General features: G+C 38.3%; 1 protein-coding gene across 2 annotated transcripts in view; it reads left to right on the forward strand.

Moving 5' to 3' along the window:
- Positions 1–19184, forward strand: part of ADAMTSL1 (ADAMTS like 1) — a 405621-nt gene that overhangs the window by 333301 nt on the left and 53136 nt on the right. For both annotated transcript variants that reach the window (XM_048931906.1, XM_048931909.1), the window contains 2 exons: positions 1744–2045; positions 5738–5867. In XM_048931906.1, coding sequence (XP_048787863.1) covers positions 1744–2045; positions 5738–5867 — 432 coding nt within the window. The remainder of the gene's footprint in view (positions 1–1743; positions 2046–5737; positions 5868–19184) is intronic.

Genomic DNA, 19184 nt, shown 5'->3' on the forward strand with positions numbered 1-19184 from the left:
TGCAAGAAATGCAGCTTTTGAAGAAAATATCTGCAGTGTCTTAATCTGGTTAGGATTTTTTGCATCTTAGTTTGTCAGGTCAAGAAGCTGTACATTTAAATTAATCAAACTAAGTTACAGCAGTAGTGTAGTCTTAGTCAAAATGGCACATGTGGCCTACCTGTGCTATTAAAAACTATAATCCTTTTAAAATTAAAAATGGCCATCTTTGAAACAAAACCAATCTTTACTTACCATTTGTAAGATAAAATGTCTTAGAGCATGGAAATGGAATAAAAAGCATCATTTATTTCTCAGAGGCTTTAATCCAGAAATAAATCTTATAGTCTTTGCAATAACATAAGATTATAGTAATATGCACAATTTTCATTGTATTACTTCCTGTATATAGCTGAATAGTGCTAGCAGTGAATATTAAAAAGATGTTATGAATAACCACAAAAAAGTGTGTAGCAAAATACACAGTGTCTGCCCTAGGAGACCAAGCTGCTGCAGTCAGGGATCCTGCTAGATATATACTGAGAGGATACCACAGTTTTTGGTTTTTCACTCAGTAAAGTGAAGGTTCTGTTGTCAACTAGAGAGCAGTAGCTTTGAGGAAATAAAAGTGCATACAAAAACTTTAAAAACTGCTGATCACAAAACTAAATTTCCGTTTTATCCCTATCAGGCTGTGCATGGCATTGTCAAGGTGAGAAATGAGTTTTTCTGATAGCTGCAAGCAGGCCTACTCTCTAGAAGAAATGTGTGCACTGCCTTCTGCTCTGGATAAAATTGCCAAAGTTTGTTGTGGGCTGTCTTCATTAAAATCAAAATGAGAGGAATACTCTCAGTGGCACCTGAGATTTTGATCAAAAATACATCCTGTAAATTCTGATTTATTTGATAAAGTTAGCTAATGCATTTATTTAGGTGTTGAACCACCTGGGTTCCTGTCAGGCAGTTGATCCTATTTGACCCTAATAAATGTTCTGTTCATTAGAATAGCACTGATTTTTGAATGTAGAAAAGTGACCATGCAGAAAAAATGTAGAAATTATTTCACAGAGAATAACAGCACATGCACACAAAAAAATAAGAACCCACAGAATTTGGTCTATTGTGCATAGTGTGAGATGGCTCTAAGTTGTTTGGTTCAAGTATGTATAGATATTCAGAAGACAAAATCTGGGATAAGTTCCTTATCAGAGGGATTACAGCCAGAGAAAATTGGGAAATAAAATGTGCTGGGGACCAAAAAAAAAAAAAAAAAAAAAGGTAAAGAAATGGAGGGCTTTTATCTTTTTATGGCTTTAAATTAAAACAGTTTCCACAGCATGGGAACAATGGTTGAAATTACTTTCCATAGAGTACTATGTAGCGTTTTTTAATAACGTAAGTGCAGAGTCAACTAAAGGAAAGAGGTTGAATCCTAAAAAAAACAGTAGCTAGTAGGATTAGGATGCACATCAGAAGTTTGGAGGATTAATTGCACTGGGAGTTTTTAGGATGAACATAGGGTATATGTTTTCTTCTGTGGATATAAAGTACTCCAGAATTTACTGAGAATCTTTCTACTGTTACTACTGAGTTGTTACCAACTCAACTCATATGCCATCGCTTTTACGTGTGTTTCATAACAGCACCATGATAAGGTGAAGTTACTTCATTGAATAGACTTTGTCTTGGACAGATTTATGCTACTTTTCCATGACTGGCTGTGTCTGGACATTGATTAACTTGCACTCACTCTTCTCCTCACAGGTTTATTCCTGAGGCTTGGTCCTCCTGTAGTGTCACCTGTGGAGTGGGCAGCCAGGTGCGGCTTGTGAAATGTCAAGTGCTTCTGTCTTTCTCTCAGTCTGTGGCTGACTTGCCCATTGATGAATGTGAAGGTCCCAAACCTGTGTCTCAGAGAGCCTGTTACAGTGGTCCCTGCAATGGTGAAGCAGCTGAATATACCCCTGAAGAAACAGATCAGCTGTATGGTAGATTGCAGGAATTCGATGAGCTCTATGACTGGGAATATGAGGGCTTCACTGAGTGTTCAGAGTCTTGTGGAGGAGGTAAGTGCAATGTTTTAGTGATGCGTGTGCTTTCCCTCTTCAAGCGTGTGTTTGTTGTGAACACTGATGGACTTGCTGCTTTGCTACATCTATGTGGAAAGCTTGTCTGAAAACTGTAAAACTCTCTTTGCACAACATATTTTTTACTCAGGACTTTCAGGCTCCCCTTTCAGATCAACACTTAGAACAATTGGTGTACTCGTATCTCTGTTTTCCGGTATCATCTGGTCTCACAGAATGTGCTTACACAAAAACAGCTGAATGTTACAGTGGTCTCATGATACAGGCAGGAATCAAATGTCAGTTTTAGTTTTTATTTCTTGGCTTCTGCTTTGCAAGTATAAATATGTGGAAACAAATGGTACTACCATAGCAGATGCATTTGGTTACTGATATCTTAAGGGCTCAGCTGATTCTTGAACTCTTGTCATTAAGTGCCACTAGCTCTGATCCTCCTGCTAAAGATAACATACGGTAAAAAGTACTAATGGTGTGATTGCCTGAAGCTAGCAGCTTGGCACTTGGAGCATCTCAAAGTTAATTAAGGTTGCAGGTTCTACATATTATAAAATACTATTACACAGTTCCCTGATATTCTTTTTTAATAATTGTTTTTTCTAGCTAGTTCTGAAAAATATGCTTCCTCCAGTTTTGTTTTGTTTTGTTTTGTTTTAATTAAGCCTAGATTTCTACAACTGCTGTCTTTTTACATGAGAAGTTTCTGGCTATTAAAAAAAAAAAAAAAAGTTTACTGTAGATAAATGCAGAATACATATTATAAAACTGGAAGCCACTTAGTGATTCATGAATGCTTAACAGATAGCTCTGTAATCACTTACAGACTTAAAGAAAACAACAACAACAAAACCAATAGAAAATAATACAAAGGATTTCTGGACTTACTTTTATCTTGCTGATGGTAGCGTTAAGAGCAGTTCTCAAAGAGTTGTCATACAATTACCCCAATTGCTTTGATTCCTACATAGAAAATAATAGATGTTAATCTTTGCTAAGTGGTGATGAGCACTGACTATACAGTAGCACTTGTCATGAAATGAGTATACTAATGACATTAATGATTTGCCACATTTGGCTTGTGAGTACTGAAACATGAATAACTTCTAGGAATATTCTCTTGAATTTAAGTCATTTATTTGAACACAGTGATTATGTGCATATTTTTAAAATACATTTCACATAGGCTGAACTAACAGAGACATTTTTCTTTATAAACTCAATCTTTCAATTCTCAGCAAAAATTGGTAGCTTTTGTTTTTCTGATGTCAACTCCAAAATTTCCAGATTAGCAGATGCTAAGCCTGGAGTGTAGGTGCAAGACAGGTCAAACTAATTTTATTGTTTGGGGAGTCTCAAGAGAAGAAATTGGATAGATGCAGAAGTAACCTTTCACCTCATAGAGGTAGCAACCAGAAGGAATTAGTCATTTAGTCTGCTGTTAGTGGCTGCATATTCCAGGGCTGTCATCAAATATTATGTAACAATTGTTTTATTCTGGTAGATATAAACACAGAAAAATCTCAGTTGATGGTATTTTGAACGTGAACTTAAACTGCTTAGATTCGTGTCCCACCCTTATACCCTTTTGTATTGCAATTTTCCTTTCAGAACTGGTTTCTTATTTCAAGGAAAGCAATTTTGAAGAGGACAGCTCTTGTTCTAATAATGTTGTGCAGTAAATAGTGCTTAGAACTCATTTACTTGAATGAGAAGCAAAATTTATGAAGTTCACACACTTATTTAATAAAGATAACAGAAGTTCTGACAGACAATAGACAGTCCATATAGTCTTTAAAGATTCAGTGATCCATTTGTTGATTTAAAGCTTGTAGCCAATCACTGCATTGACCAATCAAAAACAGAGGGATAGATGTAAAAATTATTTGGAGCGTGTTTTTTTTCCTGCTGGAGCAAGCTAGAGTATATTTAAGTCATTAGCCCGAATTGTTCAAGCCAGGAATCTCTGGCAATACCCAATCTAGACACTACAGATTATCTAAATTCAGGGGGAGCCTTTTTCTTCAATACCAAGGCTGACAAGGTTATAGTTTATAATGGAATCTTTAAAATGTAAAAAGTTACAAGAATCTCTGAAAGATAATTCTATTTAGCAGAGTAGAATGCCAGTATAAAAGACCAAAACTGTTGAAAATACAGTCAGAGGTCATGTGTGTGGCAGGAATAACTATGGGTAATATAAGTTCTGGGCAAGTTGTATACTAAAAGCTGAAAACAGTATTATCAGAGCTTGGCTATGTGAGCTTGGTAATGCAAAGTCATCTGGTTTGGATGGAGAAATGGAAGAAAAGCTGAATTCAAGACCATCACTTTGGAATAATCAGCTCTAAAACAGGCAAATGTGCTGAGATAATTTGATAATTATTGGTCAGCAGCTCATTAGTAACATACTTCAGAGACGAGAAATTGAAGCTGTGGAAATACAATTTAAAAATTCTGATCTGAAAAAACAGAATCTCGTACATAAGAGGTGGTAAGTTAACCTTATCTCTAGCAGACACAATGAAGTCACCAGTATGTGTAGGACTCAACGGTTTCTTTCCACGCAGGTAAAAAAAAGTACTTTCCAAGGTTTCACTGTATCTGGACTAGCTGTTCTTTTCCTTTGTCTTTTTCAATTTGACCTTGCTGTGAGGCTGCACAGGTGATCACTGCAAAGCAGAAAGCAGTGACTTCAAAACAGTGTCATATCTGACTGAGCTGCAATACTTTGGTCCTGTTGAGTAATATGATTATCACTGTTTGCATGATGTGCTCTGGCATTAGAAATGGCAAAAGGTGTGGACAGCTCTATTATATTATTCTCAGAGCTCTTGGACTTTCTTCCTATTTTTTTTTTCACCATTTTGACTTCAAAAGATTCTAAGATATTCTGAAAAACTTAATGTTGATTTTAAAAGAGATGGTGCATTTATGAGTTCAACTGATCTTTTCCTAAATCAGGAAATTGGGGTGAATGTAAAAAGCACATTTCCATCTTGCATGTGATCCAAAGCATCTTAATATGCCTATCTTACTCTCAGGAACAATAAGACAGAGTACCTGGTATGTGCAAGCGTACGTCTTCTGAGTTATAGCCTATTCACCAAATCTTTCAACTTCTCTCTCATTCCCCACAGCTACCTCTCTCATATCCCAGCTCTCAGATATACCTGGCAGTTTTGTATCTTCAGTGTAGTAGCTAGCCTGTGGAGGCAGAAAAGCAGCCAAGACCTGAAATTGCTTTGTTTTACATTTGCAATTAAAGTAATCTTACAGTTACTTGAAACATAGCATGGTAGTGTCAGGGCCTTCTTCATACCCTTGCCTACCATGCTGCACTCCCAATGAACAGAGGAGTTACTGAAGTACACTGGTCGTTTCTTTGTCCAGGCAAGATAAAGGGTGAATGAACCTATGGAGTTTTTACTGCTGTCAGGACATCCAATGAAGCTGAGAGCAAAAGCAACTAAAAGCTCAGCATCCCATGTGGAGTCCTGATTAGGCTATCTCTACAGAGACTGGGAAACAAGATACAAAAGAAAGCAATGTGTGACTGTGTCTGAAAAATTGCAAAAGTAACAACAGAGAGGGAAAAATGAGCAGTGGGGCTCTCTCTCCCTTGGATGTGCTCTCTGTGCTGGGAGCTGGCTGTGACTATGCATTACTGTGTGCAGGTGTCCAGGAGGCTGTGGTGACCTGCCTGAACAAGCAAACCAGGGAGACTGCAGATGAGACTCAGTGTGTAATAAGCCGCCGTCCTCCACAGCTGCTGAAAGCCTGTAGTCTGGACCCCTGCCCTCCAAGGTATGCTTCCTGTATCTTATCACCAGGTGTGTACGTTTGGGGAATGTAGGAGAAGTATGGTTATTGGTGGAGCTGGAAAACTAATCTGAAAAGTCTCCATGAAACTAAAGCACTCAAGAAGGTCCATCTGACTAGAATGCTTGGCTCTGGTCATTAATGAAAAACTGGAATGTGCAAGCACAATGTGTAGATAAGAGCCTGAGATGCTCTCTAGGTTTTAGTACTGCAGACTGGGATATCTGGGCTCAGCAGATCAGTTTAACTCCCTCGGGATTCTTTGTGGTGGGCATAAAGTGAGAAAAGGTGAGAAAGACTGAATAATGCAGTTCAGTCCCCTGTGGCCATGAGGGCTGTGTAATGTTGTTAGCCTAGGTGAGGATATCCAGGCTGGAGGCCTTCAGTTCTACTTGGACCTCGGATAGTGGATTTTGAGAATTCCATGGAAATAGCAAAAAAATTACCCAAGTGTGAGGTAACTGTAGTCTGGTATGTTGTCCAGAACCATTTAAACTATGCTGTTTAAAAAAAAAAAAAAAAAAAAAAAACAGTAATTAAATAAGCTGTGACCCCAAACCAAATGGCCTTTCAGTCTGGAGGCATGGACTGCCTCACACATGCTCTTTCTCAGATTACAGGGGCTTGCAGCCTCTTCAGGCCTTAGAATTATTAACTGGGAAGTGCAAAGCAGCGGTGAAAACAAAGGGCAAATTTCAGACTGCTTGCATATTCAGGTCCTGCTGCCAGATATTTTATGGATTAGCTTAACTTTACTCAGAGTCAAAAAAAATGTTTAGGGACATTTCTGCAACTTCCACTTTCACAGAAGGCTTTCACAACTTGTTCCTTCCAGATCTCAGATTGCTTCCACAATCCTTACCCTAAAAATAGCAATTCTTTGTCTGCAAAGATCCACATCTGTACCTTCTACAACAGAAAATAGCTGTCATGAGGTTCCCCTGGTTTATTTAAGTAGAACGAGGGCTGTCAGATCTTGAAAACATACTGCATACATATTGTCTTTATTCCCAGCTGCACACAGGTGCATTTACTCTCTTGTGGTAGTGTGACAGATTTGAAAGAGACTTATTTATAACTTTGGACTGTTTAAAACAGTCAGTGTTGTCCAGGTGATATTTTTTTCTTAGACTACATATTGGTGGCTGTATGTATGCTTTTTATGAAAACAGGTTATTTCAAAGTGTATCATTATGTGGACTAGTAGACTTTGCTACACAGAGACTGCTGAATCAAATATGGCCAGCATCCAAGAATGATAAGAGACAAAAATAATTGTTTAATTGGGTGGGAAGTATTTGAATACAGTACAAGCGTAGACACATATTTTGATATAATTCACAAAACCATTACAAAAGTTACTTAGCAGGATACGGCAACCCTGAGTTGGTTAAATTGTCTGTGTTGCTGGTGCTAAAACATAAGCAAAAAGTATCTTTGTAGTTGTACATCTGTAACTGACAGGCAGCAATGTCAATTGAATGAGAGTGCATGGTGAGAGACTGACCATCCATCTGTTCTGGCTTGGAAAATAAATATGTACTGTTTAAAAAAGAAGAGAAAAAAGATACATTGACATAGGCTAGTACTTTGGTGATTTCTGTTACAAAAGTCTTTTGAGAATTTTGATGAGTGTTTGCTGAATTATTCTGAGTGTTACTCCATACCATTGTGATAATCATGCTACTGGCATAGGGGTAGTTTAAAACTGCCTTGGATATGTGGTTTACCTCTCCAACTACAAGGTGATTGTGATGAGGATCATGACATGGAGCAATAGCTAAAGCAGGATGAGGAATAAAGGGGGCATAGATTAAGAAGCTTTCAGTTACGCCTAGGGTTGCAACTGAGAAAAGGAGAAAAAGCTCCATTTCTAGTATATGCAAATCCTGTCCTGCAGACCCCTAAGTCTGAAAGAAATTGCCTGTCTGCAGGCAGCAAATCAGCATGTGATCTCCAAAATGGTTCTTCTGGTAAGAGCTAAAAAGTAAGATTGCAGACCACAGGCAGTGTGACTAATAGAAAGGGAGGCAAGAAGAAAGGTTTATGTGTTTCCATGTAGCTCCTGGCAAGTCTGCAACCTTCTGAAGTTCTATATATACTAATAGCACTGCATTAAATGCAATTGCATATTAATACTCATTAAGCCAGTAGCATTTAGTATATAAAAATTATTGCTTTATAGCTATTAATTAAAATAATCTTAGGGTTTCTAAAGAGACGAAGTGAAAAGAAAACGGATTTTAGGATTTTCCTCTTTGTTTAAATCATAAGAAGGTGCTTCAGGATCCTAATTCAGGAAATCCTGATCTGAGAATCAGGCAGAAATTTAGGCTAAAATCCTGTTCTTATGAATGTTGATGAAGGTACTGCTATTGACTGACAAGTCCATATCTTGAGATGTAGCTTAGATCCCTGTCACAGAAATTCCCAAAATGTGATCTGTGAACCACTGATACTTCACAGAGCTTTTGCTGATGGCTTATAGAAAGAGATGGCAGGTCTCAGAGCGTTGGCTCTTCCCTCTGTTTTCCAGCTGCTAAACTACATTAACTAAAATATAAGCTAAAAATATAAAAAATAAAAAACACTTTCCTAAAATGGCTGTGATATGTAAGTGACTGTTGGGGCATGCAGTTGTTGCATGTAGGGGAGGCAGTGTGCTGAAAAGGCAACTGTTGTGGTGAAGAATGCCATAGAAGACAAGGCACAGTTGTCCATACCATAAGAAAAAGCTCAGAAATCTTGCTCAAGGGAACAAAAATTCCTTCCTAGTTTATTTAGAGAAAGTGGCACTTCTGAACCAGAACAACAGGACGTACTGAACCAGAACATTAAATTCTGTGGCTAGAATTTAATACAGTTCAAGACTTCATTTAGTTTAAAAGTGAGAACATTAAAAACTGGATCCCCCAAGCTTAAAATTGCTTCAGTTGGAAATATTTTTGCTTATATGGGGTATTCTTCATATCCTCTCAAAGATTTAGCTCTGTAAGCCTTTCCTGGTCAACAATTCCTTGTGTTAGTTTAATGTACATATGCAAAAGCATTGAACAACAGAAACTAATCACACTTTCTTAAGTATAAGAATGTTCATACCTCAAGACAGATAACATATGAGTAACCAGTGAAGAGTAATGATTTCTTTTTCATTGTTTTTATCATTCTTTTTGGACACTTAGGATGAATTATGCTAAACAGATCTTCACTGTTACTGTTCTTTTTGCTCCACACTGAGAACAAAAGTGTGTAGACTAAAAGACTTGAATACTCACTTAATGTTTCACTTTGATAACATTCTGTGGTATCCTTGTCTTCTTTAATTCCTAATTGTTCTAGACCCTCCTGGAACAAAATATGCTAAAAAACTACAATATATTGACAATATTTTGCATTTATAAAAACTGAAACATGAGTGCAGGTTTAGCACCTGAGATATTATACACTTTATAATTTCCATTGAAATTCTGGCTTAGTATCTTAACACATTTCTGTTCTGACTGAACAGAGACAGAAAAACTAAACTGCAGAAGTCTGTGATCAGATATTTACAGCTATATATAGTCAGCAAAGTCTCATGCCCTATATTTTTTTAGAAGTTTTCCTAAACCGGGATGAGTTTCATACAAAAATTGGAAGACTTCATTTATATACAAACCCGAAAGTAGCTGAACTTCCTGTGGTTTCAGACTTTACTGAGAGGTTTTTGTGTTTTGCTTCATGAACGATGGCAGAAAATGATGGGTCTCTTTTCTCCTGGAAAACACTGAAGCAGAATGTCCCATTCCATACTGAACAGAAAAATAGTGAAGCACCTTGAAGCTGATTCCTAAGTTAATAGCTGAACACAGTAAGCATAAAATTCCACCTTAATTAATTGGTATAGGCTTGTTTGATATTGCTAAAAATATATACATAGTCTGATTCAATGTATTAGGAGATTCAAAGTGATTTCTCCCAGAAGGAGAGGAAATAAGACATTTTAATTCAGTCATTCAAAGAATCACAGAGTGGTTTAGGTTAGAAGGGGCCTTAAAGATTATCTAATTCCAACCCAATTTACATGGGCAGGGTTTCCCCTCACACCATCAGGCTGCCCAAGGCCCCCTCCAACCTGGCCTTGAACACTTGCAGGGATGGGGCATCCAAAGCTTCTGTGGACAAACAGTTCCTCCGTGCCCTCTGAGTCACTTAATTTGTGTCATTCAAGGTATACCACTTTCAGAATTATATAGTAATACTTAGGCAGAGCACAGTCTTTCTAGGATTTAATGCAGAATAAATATTCAAGGTCTAGAAGTTTCTTCTTTCAGCTCTAAAATGAAAGGGTAGGTCCATCAATTTTGCTAATTGATATATTAGCATTCTAAATCACTCCGAAAAGAACCAGAAAAACTCTGTTGCAATGTTAGTTTTACTGTTTTCAACAATAAATTGACTCGAGTCCAAAGAGTGACTTTTCTTCAGCATCCACAACCCAAAATTCAGAGGTGGTCATCATCTAATCAGATATAATTGCACTTATTTATAACAGCATCAATATGAGCAGCTCTGGGTGAGCCAAATGACCTACCAAAGGGGGGAATGAGAATGCTGTAATTGTGTTATTAATTATAACTGCTCAATAACTTGGTCAATGCATGTTGAAAGGATTTAGTAAACATGTATGGAGGAGTGAAGAGAGAAGCTAAGCAATGAAAGCCAGATGGTTGAAAATGGAGGAAATTCCAGGCAATTTCTAAAGCTTTGTTCTTGCATATTTTCAAAACTGAACTTATATTCCTTTGGAACAAAGAACAGCTGAATGCTAAAGAACTGATAAATAGAAGAAAAAGCAGATGGTTCTAGGAGGAATAGCACAATATTTCACCCCAGCACACTCCCTCTACTTCTTCAAGTCTCTGTATTTAGCCAGGCAACTCAAATACATCTGAGTGGTCCTAATATCTGATTGAAGGGTTAAAATATGTGAGGCCGGGCTTCAGCTCATTGCACGGTATTTTAGTTTTCTTTTTTTTCCCTTTGCATCTGCTTGTTTTGTTTTTGTTTAATAAATTACCAGTTATTATTTGAATGTTTCTTTGAAGAATGCAGTATTTCCCATCTGTCTTGTTCTATTTCTCAGATGAAATCAAACTACAAAGGAGAAAAAAATCAACATGTTTTTCTGTTCATTTGGAGATGGGAGGCATTAGGTTGCTGGTAGGTCAAACGTGGTGCAAGATATGCTCCCATCCAAAATATGAAATTAATTCAATATGTGTGGAAGGGATGAAGTTTTCTCTAATCCCTTGGAGGTGACCTCTGTGTGTGGTAGCGTGTCACATGCGTATGTGTTTTGCATCACTTTGCATCAAATATTAGAGCATCTCTGTCTAGTTCATGAAAAAGATTAAAAGATTTACAAGTCATTAGGTTAACTGATACTGCAGTATAGCCTTACTGGCAGGAGATACCAATCCCTCTTTTGTTGGAGTCTTTTCTCAGAGGTGTAAGTTAAACTCGGCATTAGCGAGGCAGTGGTAGTGTTACTGTCTTTCTTCTTGCCACTAAGAAATTTTCAATCTTTCACAGACTCCTGACTTTTTTTCCAGTGAGGTGTATTTGAGTCTATTTTGAACTGAAGTGTATTGAGAATGTATTTTATAGCCTCTTGAAAAGTAGTCCAGAGAACCCCCTGGGGTCTGCAGTCTGCAACTTGAACCATTGACACAGTGGGTTGGAGGATCAGACATAAGTAATACGCTGCTGAACATGACAGGTAAACCTTTATTTGAAGCCTTAAGGTCAAGAAGCAGCTTAAATGGAAGTTAGTTAGAGAATCATAATTGCACTGTTAAGGCTTGCTTTGCTAAAGACAATGCAGTACAAAGACATCTAAACATGCTGCTGTTCTGAGATCACATTCTGTAATGCTGTGCCTGCATCACCTGCACACCTACTCTGCACTACTGTGGTAGCTCCCGAGACATAAAACGTATTAATATGACCAAAAAACATTTGTGTTTTCCCTACTTTTATTTTTTTTTTATTTTTTTATTTTTTAACTCTTCCTTTTGTACACTCTGTAGTTGTTAAGAGATCGTCCAAGATGTTCTTGATGGGCCACCATTCTCTGCACTGTCTGGATGCATTGGCTGTGGTGGAGCAATAACTGCTTGTTCCTTGATGTCTCTCACTCAGCAGTCGCAGTGAAGTCCCCAACTGGGCCCACAGGGAGTTCCTCTTTTCAGCACCTCCTCAGCACATTTAAACATGAAGAATGAAGGAACTTACCAGTTGTTAGGATCAGCAGAATCACTCTGGAGTCTCCATCACAATTTTTTCTCAAATTCAGTTCATTCATTAGATAGGGCTTCATTCATAGGTATTTTCCTCCATTTTAGCTCATAAAATATTAGACTGCAACTTTAAGTATTTAGTTACTTATCATGTTTATTTCTTACACTGAAGAGCTTTGAGACCAATTTATCAATTTCTGTTTTAAGTTTATTTTCTTCATAAAGTTGAAGAGCAGCAGTAAACAGATTTTTCTTTGACTATGAGAATAAAGTAAAATTCTTTTAAGAACAAAGGGACAGTGACCCATAATGGTATTATCTGACCCTCTGTAGTTTGTGAGCCAGATATTTCTAGCAATGAGTTCTTGTACCAAGTTAAAATAAAGCACAGTATAACTGATCACACTATTTACAACTGTTCTTGGATGCACGCATGCAAATACATAAGCACCTACATTATCACCCTCATGCACTTATGCTGTATGTTCAAGTAAAACTGGGTGATATTAATCCTCAGCAAGTTTGCAGATGACACTAAGCTGTGTGGTGCAGTTGATAGAACAGAAGGAAGGAATGCCACTGAGAGGGACCTTGACAAGCTCTAAAGCTAGGCCCAGGTGAACTTAATTAGGTTCAACAAGGCCAAGTGCGAGGTGTTTCCCTCGGGTCGGGGTAATTTCAGATGCATGTACAGACTGAGAGAACTTGAGAATAGGCCTGCTGGGAAAGATTTAGGGTTCTGGTAGATGAAAAACTTAATGTGTGCTTGCAGTGTGGGCTTGCAGCCCAGACTTCCAATGGTACCCTGAGCTGCATCAAAAGAGGGAAGGCCAATAAAGCAAGGACGATGACTGTCCCTCTCTGCTCTGCCCTTGTGAGGCCTCATCAGGAGTACTGTGCAAAGTCGAGGGCCCTCAGCAGAGGAAAGATGTGTAACTTTTGGAGAGAGAATCCAGAGGAGGACTAGGAAGATGATGAGATGGCTGGAGCTGGGCTTGTGGGTTCAGTCTGGAGAAGTCTGTGGGGAGACATCATTGTGGCCTTCCAATTTTTGAAAGGGATTATACATTTGAAGATTATAAACAGGAGGGAAATCAACTTTTTACATGGCTGGATAGTGATAGGACAAGAGGCTACAATTCTGTGATTCTGTGTCTTGGCTTCAGACTTGCAAAGTCTTAACAATACTTTGTGTTCTCTTTGGTTTAATCCCCGTTATCTGCTAAGGCCCTAGCTGTGTAACAGGAATGATCTCTTTGGCTTTATCTACTGCCTAGAACAATGGGACAGGAGCCTCTAGCCATTAGTGCATTACAAGCAATAACAGTGAGAGTGTACTGTTTTCCTTCGTTCTGAAAGAATTATTCACCTGTGTGGAAAGAGGTTTGTGCTTATTGAACTTGCAGAACCTGCCTGAATACACATGTTCCTCAGTGAACGACAACAGGACGGCAGCTGTGTATTCACATGCAACAGACTAAGTCAATCGCATGCCACGTCAATAATGGCTTCTCGTCACATCTCAACTTGTGTATCCTACATTGGACAGCAAGAACTCTAATTGGAGCACATTATTTCTCCCTTTCTTCACTGCTTTTATCTGGAGCTCTGTCCGTAGTAAAGCTTCCATACAAAAGTATAAAAAGCTTTCTTGAGACTCCCTTAGTAGATTTTTTTGGGGTTGAGTAAGTATACTCAGTGTCAGCTCTTAAATACTATCTAGAAAATGAACTTAAACTTTGGGCAGCAGAGAGAGTTAGTGTTAATCCTGGATGGGAAGAATTGTTTCCTGTGCGGCTATAGGATTGCGATGAGGACTTCAAGGTCAGTTTCTGGCTTTATAGTCATTCTAGTTTTAAAGAAAGGGGTCTAAAAGGTAAGAATTTAACAATAGCTTATTTTTCATTCAGCTGTTAAATCACTTACTGTAAAATCAGATTCCTCCTTTGAAGTGAAGTGTGAGATTGAAAACCTCCACCTGGACATTAAAACATGGATCTATGTCTCTAGGAAGTAATTTACTCACTTTCATGACTCAGTCTGTAATTAGAGAAAACATTACAAATGCATGCAAATTATGCACATATCTCAGAGGAAGTGTGAGATTTAACTAATATTTGAAAAAGGAAGTGCTTGATTCAGTTAATAAATAACTGAAGGAAATAAAGGAAATTAAAATTAAAAGGCAAAGTATTTTTTAATTAGCAGCAGCAACAGAAAAATAAAGTCACAGAATTATAGAATTGCTCAGGTTGGAATAGACCTTAAAGATCAGCAAGTCCAACCACGACCTAACCATACTACCCTAACTCTAACAACCAACTGCTAAATCGTGTCCCTGAGCACCACATCCAAATGGTTTTTAAATACATCCAGGGATGGTGACTCAACCACTTCCCTAGGGAGCCCATTCCAATGCTTAACAACACCTTCTGTAAATAAGTGACACTTAGTTGTTGTTCAGGGCTAGTGTGACAAAATCCTGTAGTTTTATTTTCAGTATTTCTAGTACAATAAGGGATCAGAACTGTTCTGTGCAACAGGCAGGGAAAGATTCAAAGAATCTCTGTGTTCAGAGAAGAGAAAGATGTTTTTCTTCAAGAGGACACTTTTCACTTGCAAGTGAAAGTAATCCATTAGAAGAGGAGCCCATGCAGTCAACACACGTAAGCAGATCAAAGGCCCAATGAAAGTGCTCTGGGAGACGACAGAAGAGGCCTGCATTCACTCTGTAGACTTATCTGTATTAATGAATATTGCAGCTCATTATAGCTGAAATTGGGTGGGAGCCAGTATTTGTATAACAGAGCCAAATGGAGGAAAATAGAGGAGGAACTCAGAGGTCAATGAAGAGTAGAGAATGGAGTATGCAACAATACTGCAAATGGCAATTTTGGTTGCATTAGTAATTTTCTGATATACTTCAAGTAACAGATATATATTCTTAACAGTAAACAACTCTTGCTATCTCTTGAGCTGAAGGAGAGACTGTCTGCCATTAGATCAGGTCAACAAAGAAGATTGGTGGTTTTACACCAGTACTCTGAGCAGTGGGAGGCTGTTCTGTGGGAGGCTGAACAGTGGGAAGCTGTCCAGTGGGACTTTGGAGGGACTACAGCAGACACAGAATGTGTGAAATGTGTGAACCACAGAGGAACATGAAAGATAACTTCAAGTAAGTGAATTCATTCAGCAGAGCGCTGAGAGATTAGCAGACATACTGAGTATAGAAAAGTATCTCACAAGAGAATTTCACTTTGTGTGGTAATTGAAACACTGAGATAAATGACAGCAGTGGCCATCTTTGATACAGCTACATTGACCAGATCAGGCCTGATAGACAAATGAGTTGGGTTTTGGCTCATATTTAGATTTGGGCTCGTGCTCAGAGCAGTGACTTCTTACAGGAAGGTTGATCAGTGTTTAATGTAAAATACATCAGATCTGTCCTCTGTAATCCCTTTGAAAAATGAAGACAGGAAACTGTTGTAGAGCAGAATATATAATAAAAAGGGGGAAGTCCGGTTAAGAAGTAATACAGGAAGATCTGAGGAATGGGACAGAAATTGCACACATAAATTGCACTCATAATGGCAGACTATGAATAAGTAGTATAGGAAGGAACACACATTTTCAGAACCACAGTGGAATGCGGTATAATATCCCTTGCCCTTCACCAAGGTAATGCAAAATAATATGCATTTTCATGAATAAATTCTACTCTCAGTCTACAAAGCACTCTCACTCTCTGCTTTCTGTTGTGAAGAAGCAGGGAGAGAGGTTAATACTCTGCTGCCCAGGCCAGAGTTGCTTTGTGCCCAATCTTCTGTGGCTCTATTCTCCATGGTCCTGCATTTTGGTCACAACAAACCCAGGCAACCCTACAGTCTTGGGAAGGAGTGGTTGGAAAGCTGCCTGATGGAAAGGGACCTTGGAGTACTGCTGGACAGTGAGTTGAATATGAGCCAGCAGTGTGCCCAGGTGGCCAAGAAGGCCAATGGCATCCTGGCTTGTATCAGGAATGGTGTGGTGAGTAGGACTAGGGAAGTCATCCTGCCCCTGTACTCAGCCTCACCTCGAGTACTGTGTTCAGTTTTGGGCACCTCAGTACAGAAGGGACATTGAGGTGCTGGAGCAGGTCCAGAGAAGGGCAACAAGACTTATGAAAGACTTGGAGAATGTGCCCTACAAGGAGAGACTGAAAGAAATGGGTCTGTTTAGACTGAGGAAAAGAAGGGTTGGAACCTGCTGATCCTTGAAGTCCCTTCCAACCGAAGCCATTCTATGATTCTGTGATTTTTGACTGGGCAAACGGCAAGAATGAAGATTTTTCCTGAAGTCTATACCTTAACGACAACCACAGTCAGTTCACAGAGGTTCCAATTCTACTTGCATGACCTTTTTTCTTGGAACTTATTCGCCTTTTGAAGTATAGGATTATATTCTGTTTGAATTTTAATTCTGACATTGGGAACTGCATGCAGAATATCATGTTATTATTCTTTTTTGTATGCCATATTCATTGGAAGAATTAATTCAGTAAAACAAACGAAAAACCCCAAGCCCACCAAAAACAAACAAAAAAACAATAACAGCAACAAGAACAATGACTAGAACAGAAGAGCATGCAAATAATGACTGTGTGAAATGAAAGATGAATTATTTGAGCTCCCATTTCATACCACTCTGCATCTCATAACACTCTACAAATAAAACTAACACTCTACAAATAAAACTTATTACATAAAGATTGTATTTAAAAATGGGTTATTATCTTCTACCATACAAGTAGATCTAGAAGTACTGGTACTAATACTGTCTTACCCAGTTTACAAGGTAGTGCAATCGCCTTTAGCTATTATAAAATAATCCTACAACCCTGTAACTCTATTCTGTAGGGTCATAGCTGATCTTTTCTGTATTTTTCTAGGGCTGTGTAGTTTTGCCAACCATGTGCAACACCTGTGAGTTCGGTTATTTGAATATCTCTGTGTTACTTGGCACATCCCTACTCTACTTTCTATTCTTTGCTTTGTATCTGTGAAACTCCATAAAAGTCAAGGTAAGAGGGAATTTGACCCCACGTTCCCTGAGCACAAGGACTGTCCTATTAAGAGCAGTTGCAAGGGGTTGTGAACAAACTGATATAAATGATAGGGCAACAAGTGTAACCCACAGCAGAAAACTAAAACATTATGAAAAAAAAATCCTTTCTCTTTATTGAAACAAAGCATTTCTTCCTAGAAAAGGAAACACTCTCTTCTACAGAAACTAAGATCTCCAAAGAGTGTACGCAGACTACTAGCCACTGAGATGTGAACTGCCAACAGAAACGTGCTCTTATACCAACTCATTAGCAAACAATGTGTTGCTGGAGGCAACATCTATTACCATCACTTGAATACATGAAACTTTGGCAACTACCCATGTATGAAAATAGATTCTGAAATAAGAAAATGCTTTCCTTTCAGCACCTACTCAAATATCTTAGTTTAGATTGTGCTGAAACTAAAGGGTAGCTGATATCCACATTAATTCTGACTGACAATTTTATGGGAAAATCTGGGAAGACCTCTCCTCCAAGATCATTCATATGGAGAACATATTCTAGATTAGCCAAATTGGCTGCCAGATGTCTGGAAAAGTGGCCATGGAAACTTCTAGCTTGGTATGCAGGGTTTGTTCATTGTTAGAAAGGGTTAAACACTTTTTTGTGCTAAAAGCACAATAGTGCTGTGGCACTTAAGGAAGAGAGGGTAAGTTTCACTACCAAGGCTGTTTTTGAGACCAGAGTGTCATTATTGCATAATGCTAATGCTCAGAGCACATCCTGTCATACAATAAAATTAGACAATATAATCAGCAGATGGAGCACAGAAGGGGAATAATGTGGCTTTTTGGTCCGTTTGCATTATCATCTAGTAAGGAAGAAGTTAGTTATTTCTTACCTACAAACTTCTCCATTTGTTCAAATTTATTAAAAAAAAAATCCATGTTAGTTATGTGACAGTAGGTTATTAGGTGTTTTTCCCCAAAGTATTTACTAACATGGTATATCTGAAACATGCTGAGCTTCTGACTGTAAACTGTCAGAGTTTTTCCCCTTAACTCTTTTGCAGATTCTGCTTCATGTTGCTGACAAATTTCATAATTTTCATTCATTGTCTATCCCTATCCTGCTTGGAGCCTGAGGGTGTCTTTCATCATAATCACTCTTTTTAGTTTCTGCCTAGTTTTACTGTGTTCAAGGGCATGTTCACTGAGCCTTCCTTATCCTGAATGTTTAGTTTACTTCCCCAGCAGTTTTGGTGACATCATGCAGGAAAGGAAGCTATTCTTCAGGATTAGAGAAAGTGTCGGTATCTGCCTTTTGTACTTTCATTCTGGATGTGGGAGTATGCCCATGTCAGTCTAGTGTTTTGTCTAAAGTTGATGGGAAGACTATTCTCTTTTTTGTTCACTCTGAAAATAGGATTTCTTTGTGAATGTGTTCTTTATATCTCTGAATTGCCTTCTAGTAGAGTACAAAAGAGAGCCCTGACACTTCAAGCAATTTTCAATGTGTCAGTGACAGAATTAATGAGTATTTTCAGTACAGCTCAGAACTTAGAAATCTAGCTTTAATGTGATGAACACTGAAATTCAGGCATCAGCAACTCTGTTGATGCAGGATTTGTGCAGCTAGGACAGAAGGGTTGACTCAGTAACAGCTTTTTGCTTAGAAATTTAAGAAGGTCTTGCTGCTATTCTGTTGCATCTCTCAAGGCCTTATCTCTCCTAACCTCCCCAACAGGGGAAAATCTGTCTGGAGCCCCACATCTAGATCTTCTGGAAGAAATTGCTGCTCAGGAATTCACCAGTCCTCTCATAAATGTTGCTACTAGGGTTTTTGTCTTTTGGCTAAAGACAGAAAAGAACCATTAAATCAAGTCCATTCACTCTTGAAATACATTAGCCAGGCTCTGGCTCATCAAAGACTTTTAATTTAGGACACAAAACTAATCTTACAGTATTACACACT

The sequence above is a fragment of the Lagopus muta genome, chromosome Z, assembly GCF_023343835.1.
Source record: "Lagopus muta isolate bLagMut1 chromosome Z, bLagMut1 primary, whole genome shotgun sequence".
In the NCBI taxonomy this organism is placed as follows: Eukaryota; Metazoa; Chordata; class Aves; order Galliformes; family Phasianidae; genus Lagopus; species Lagopus muta.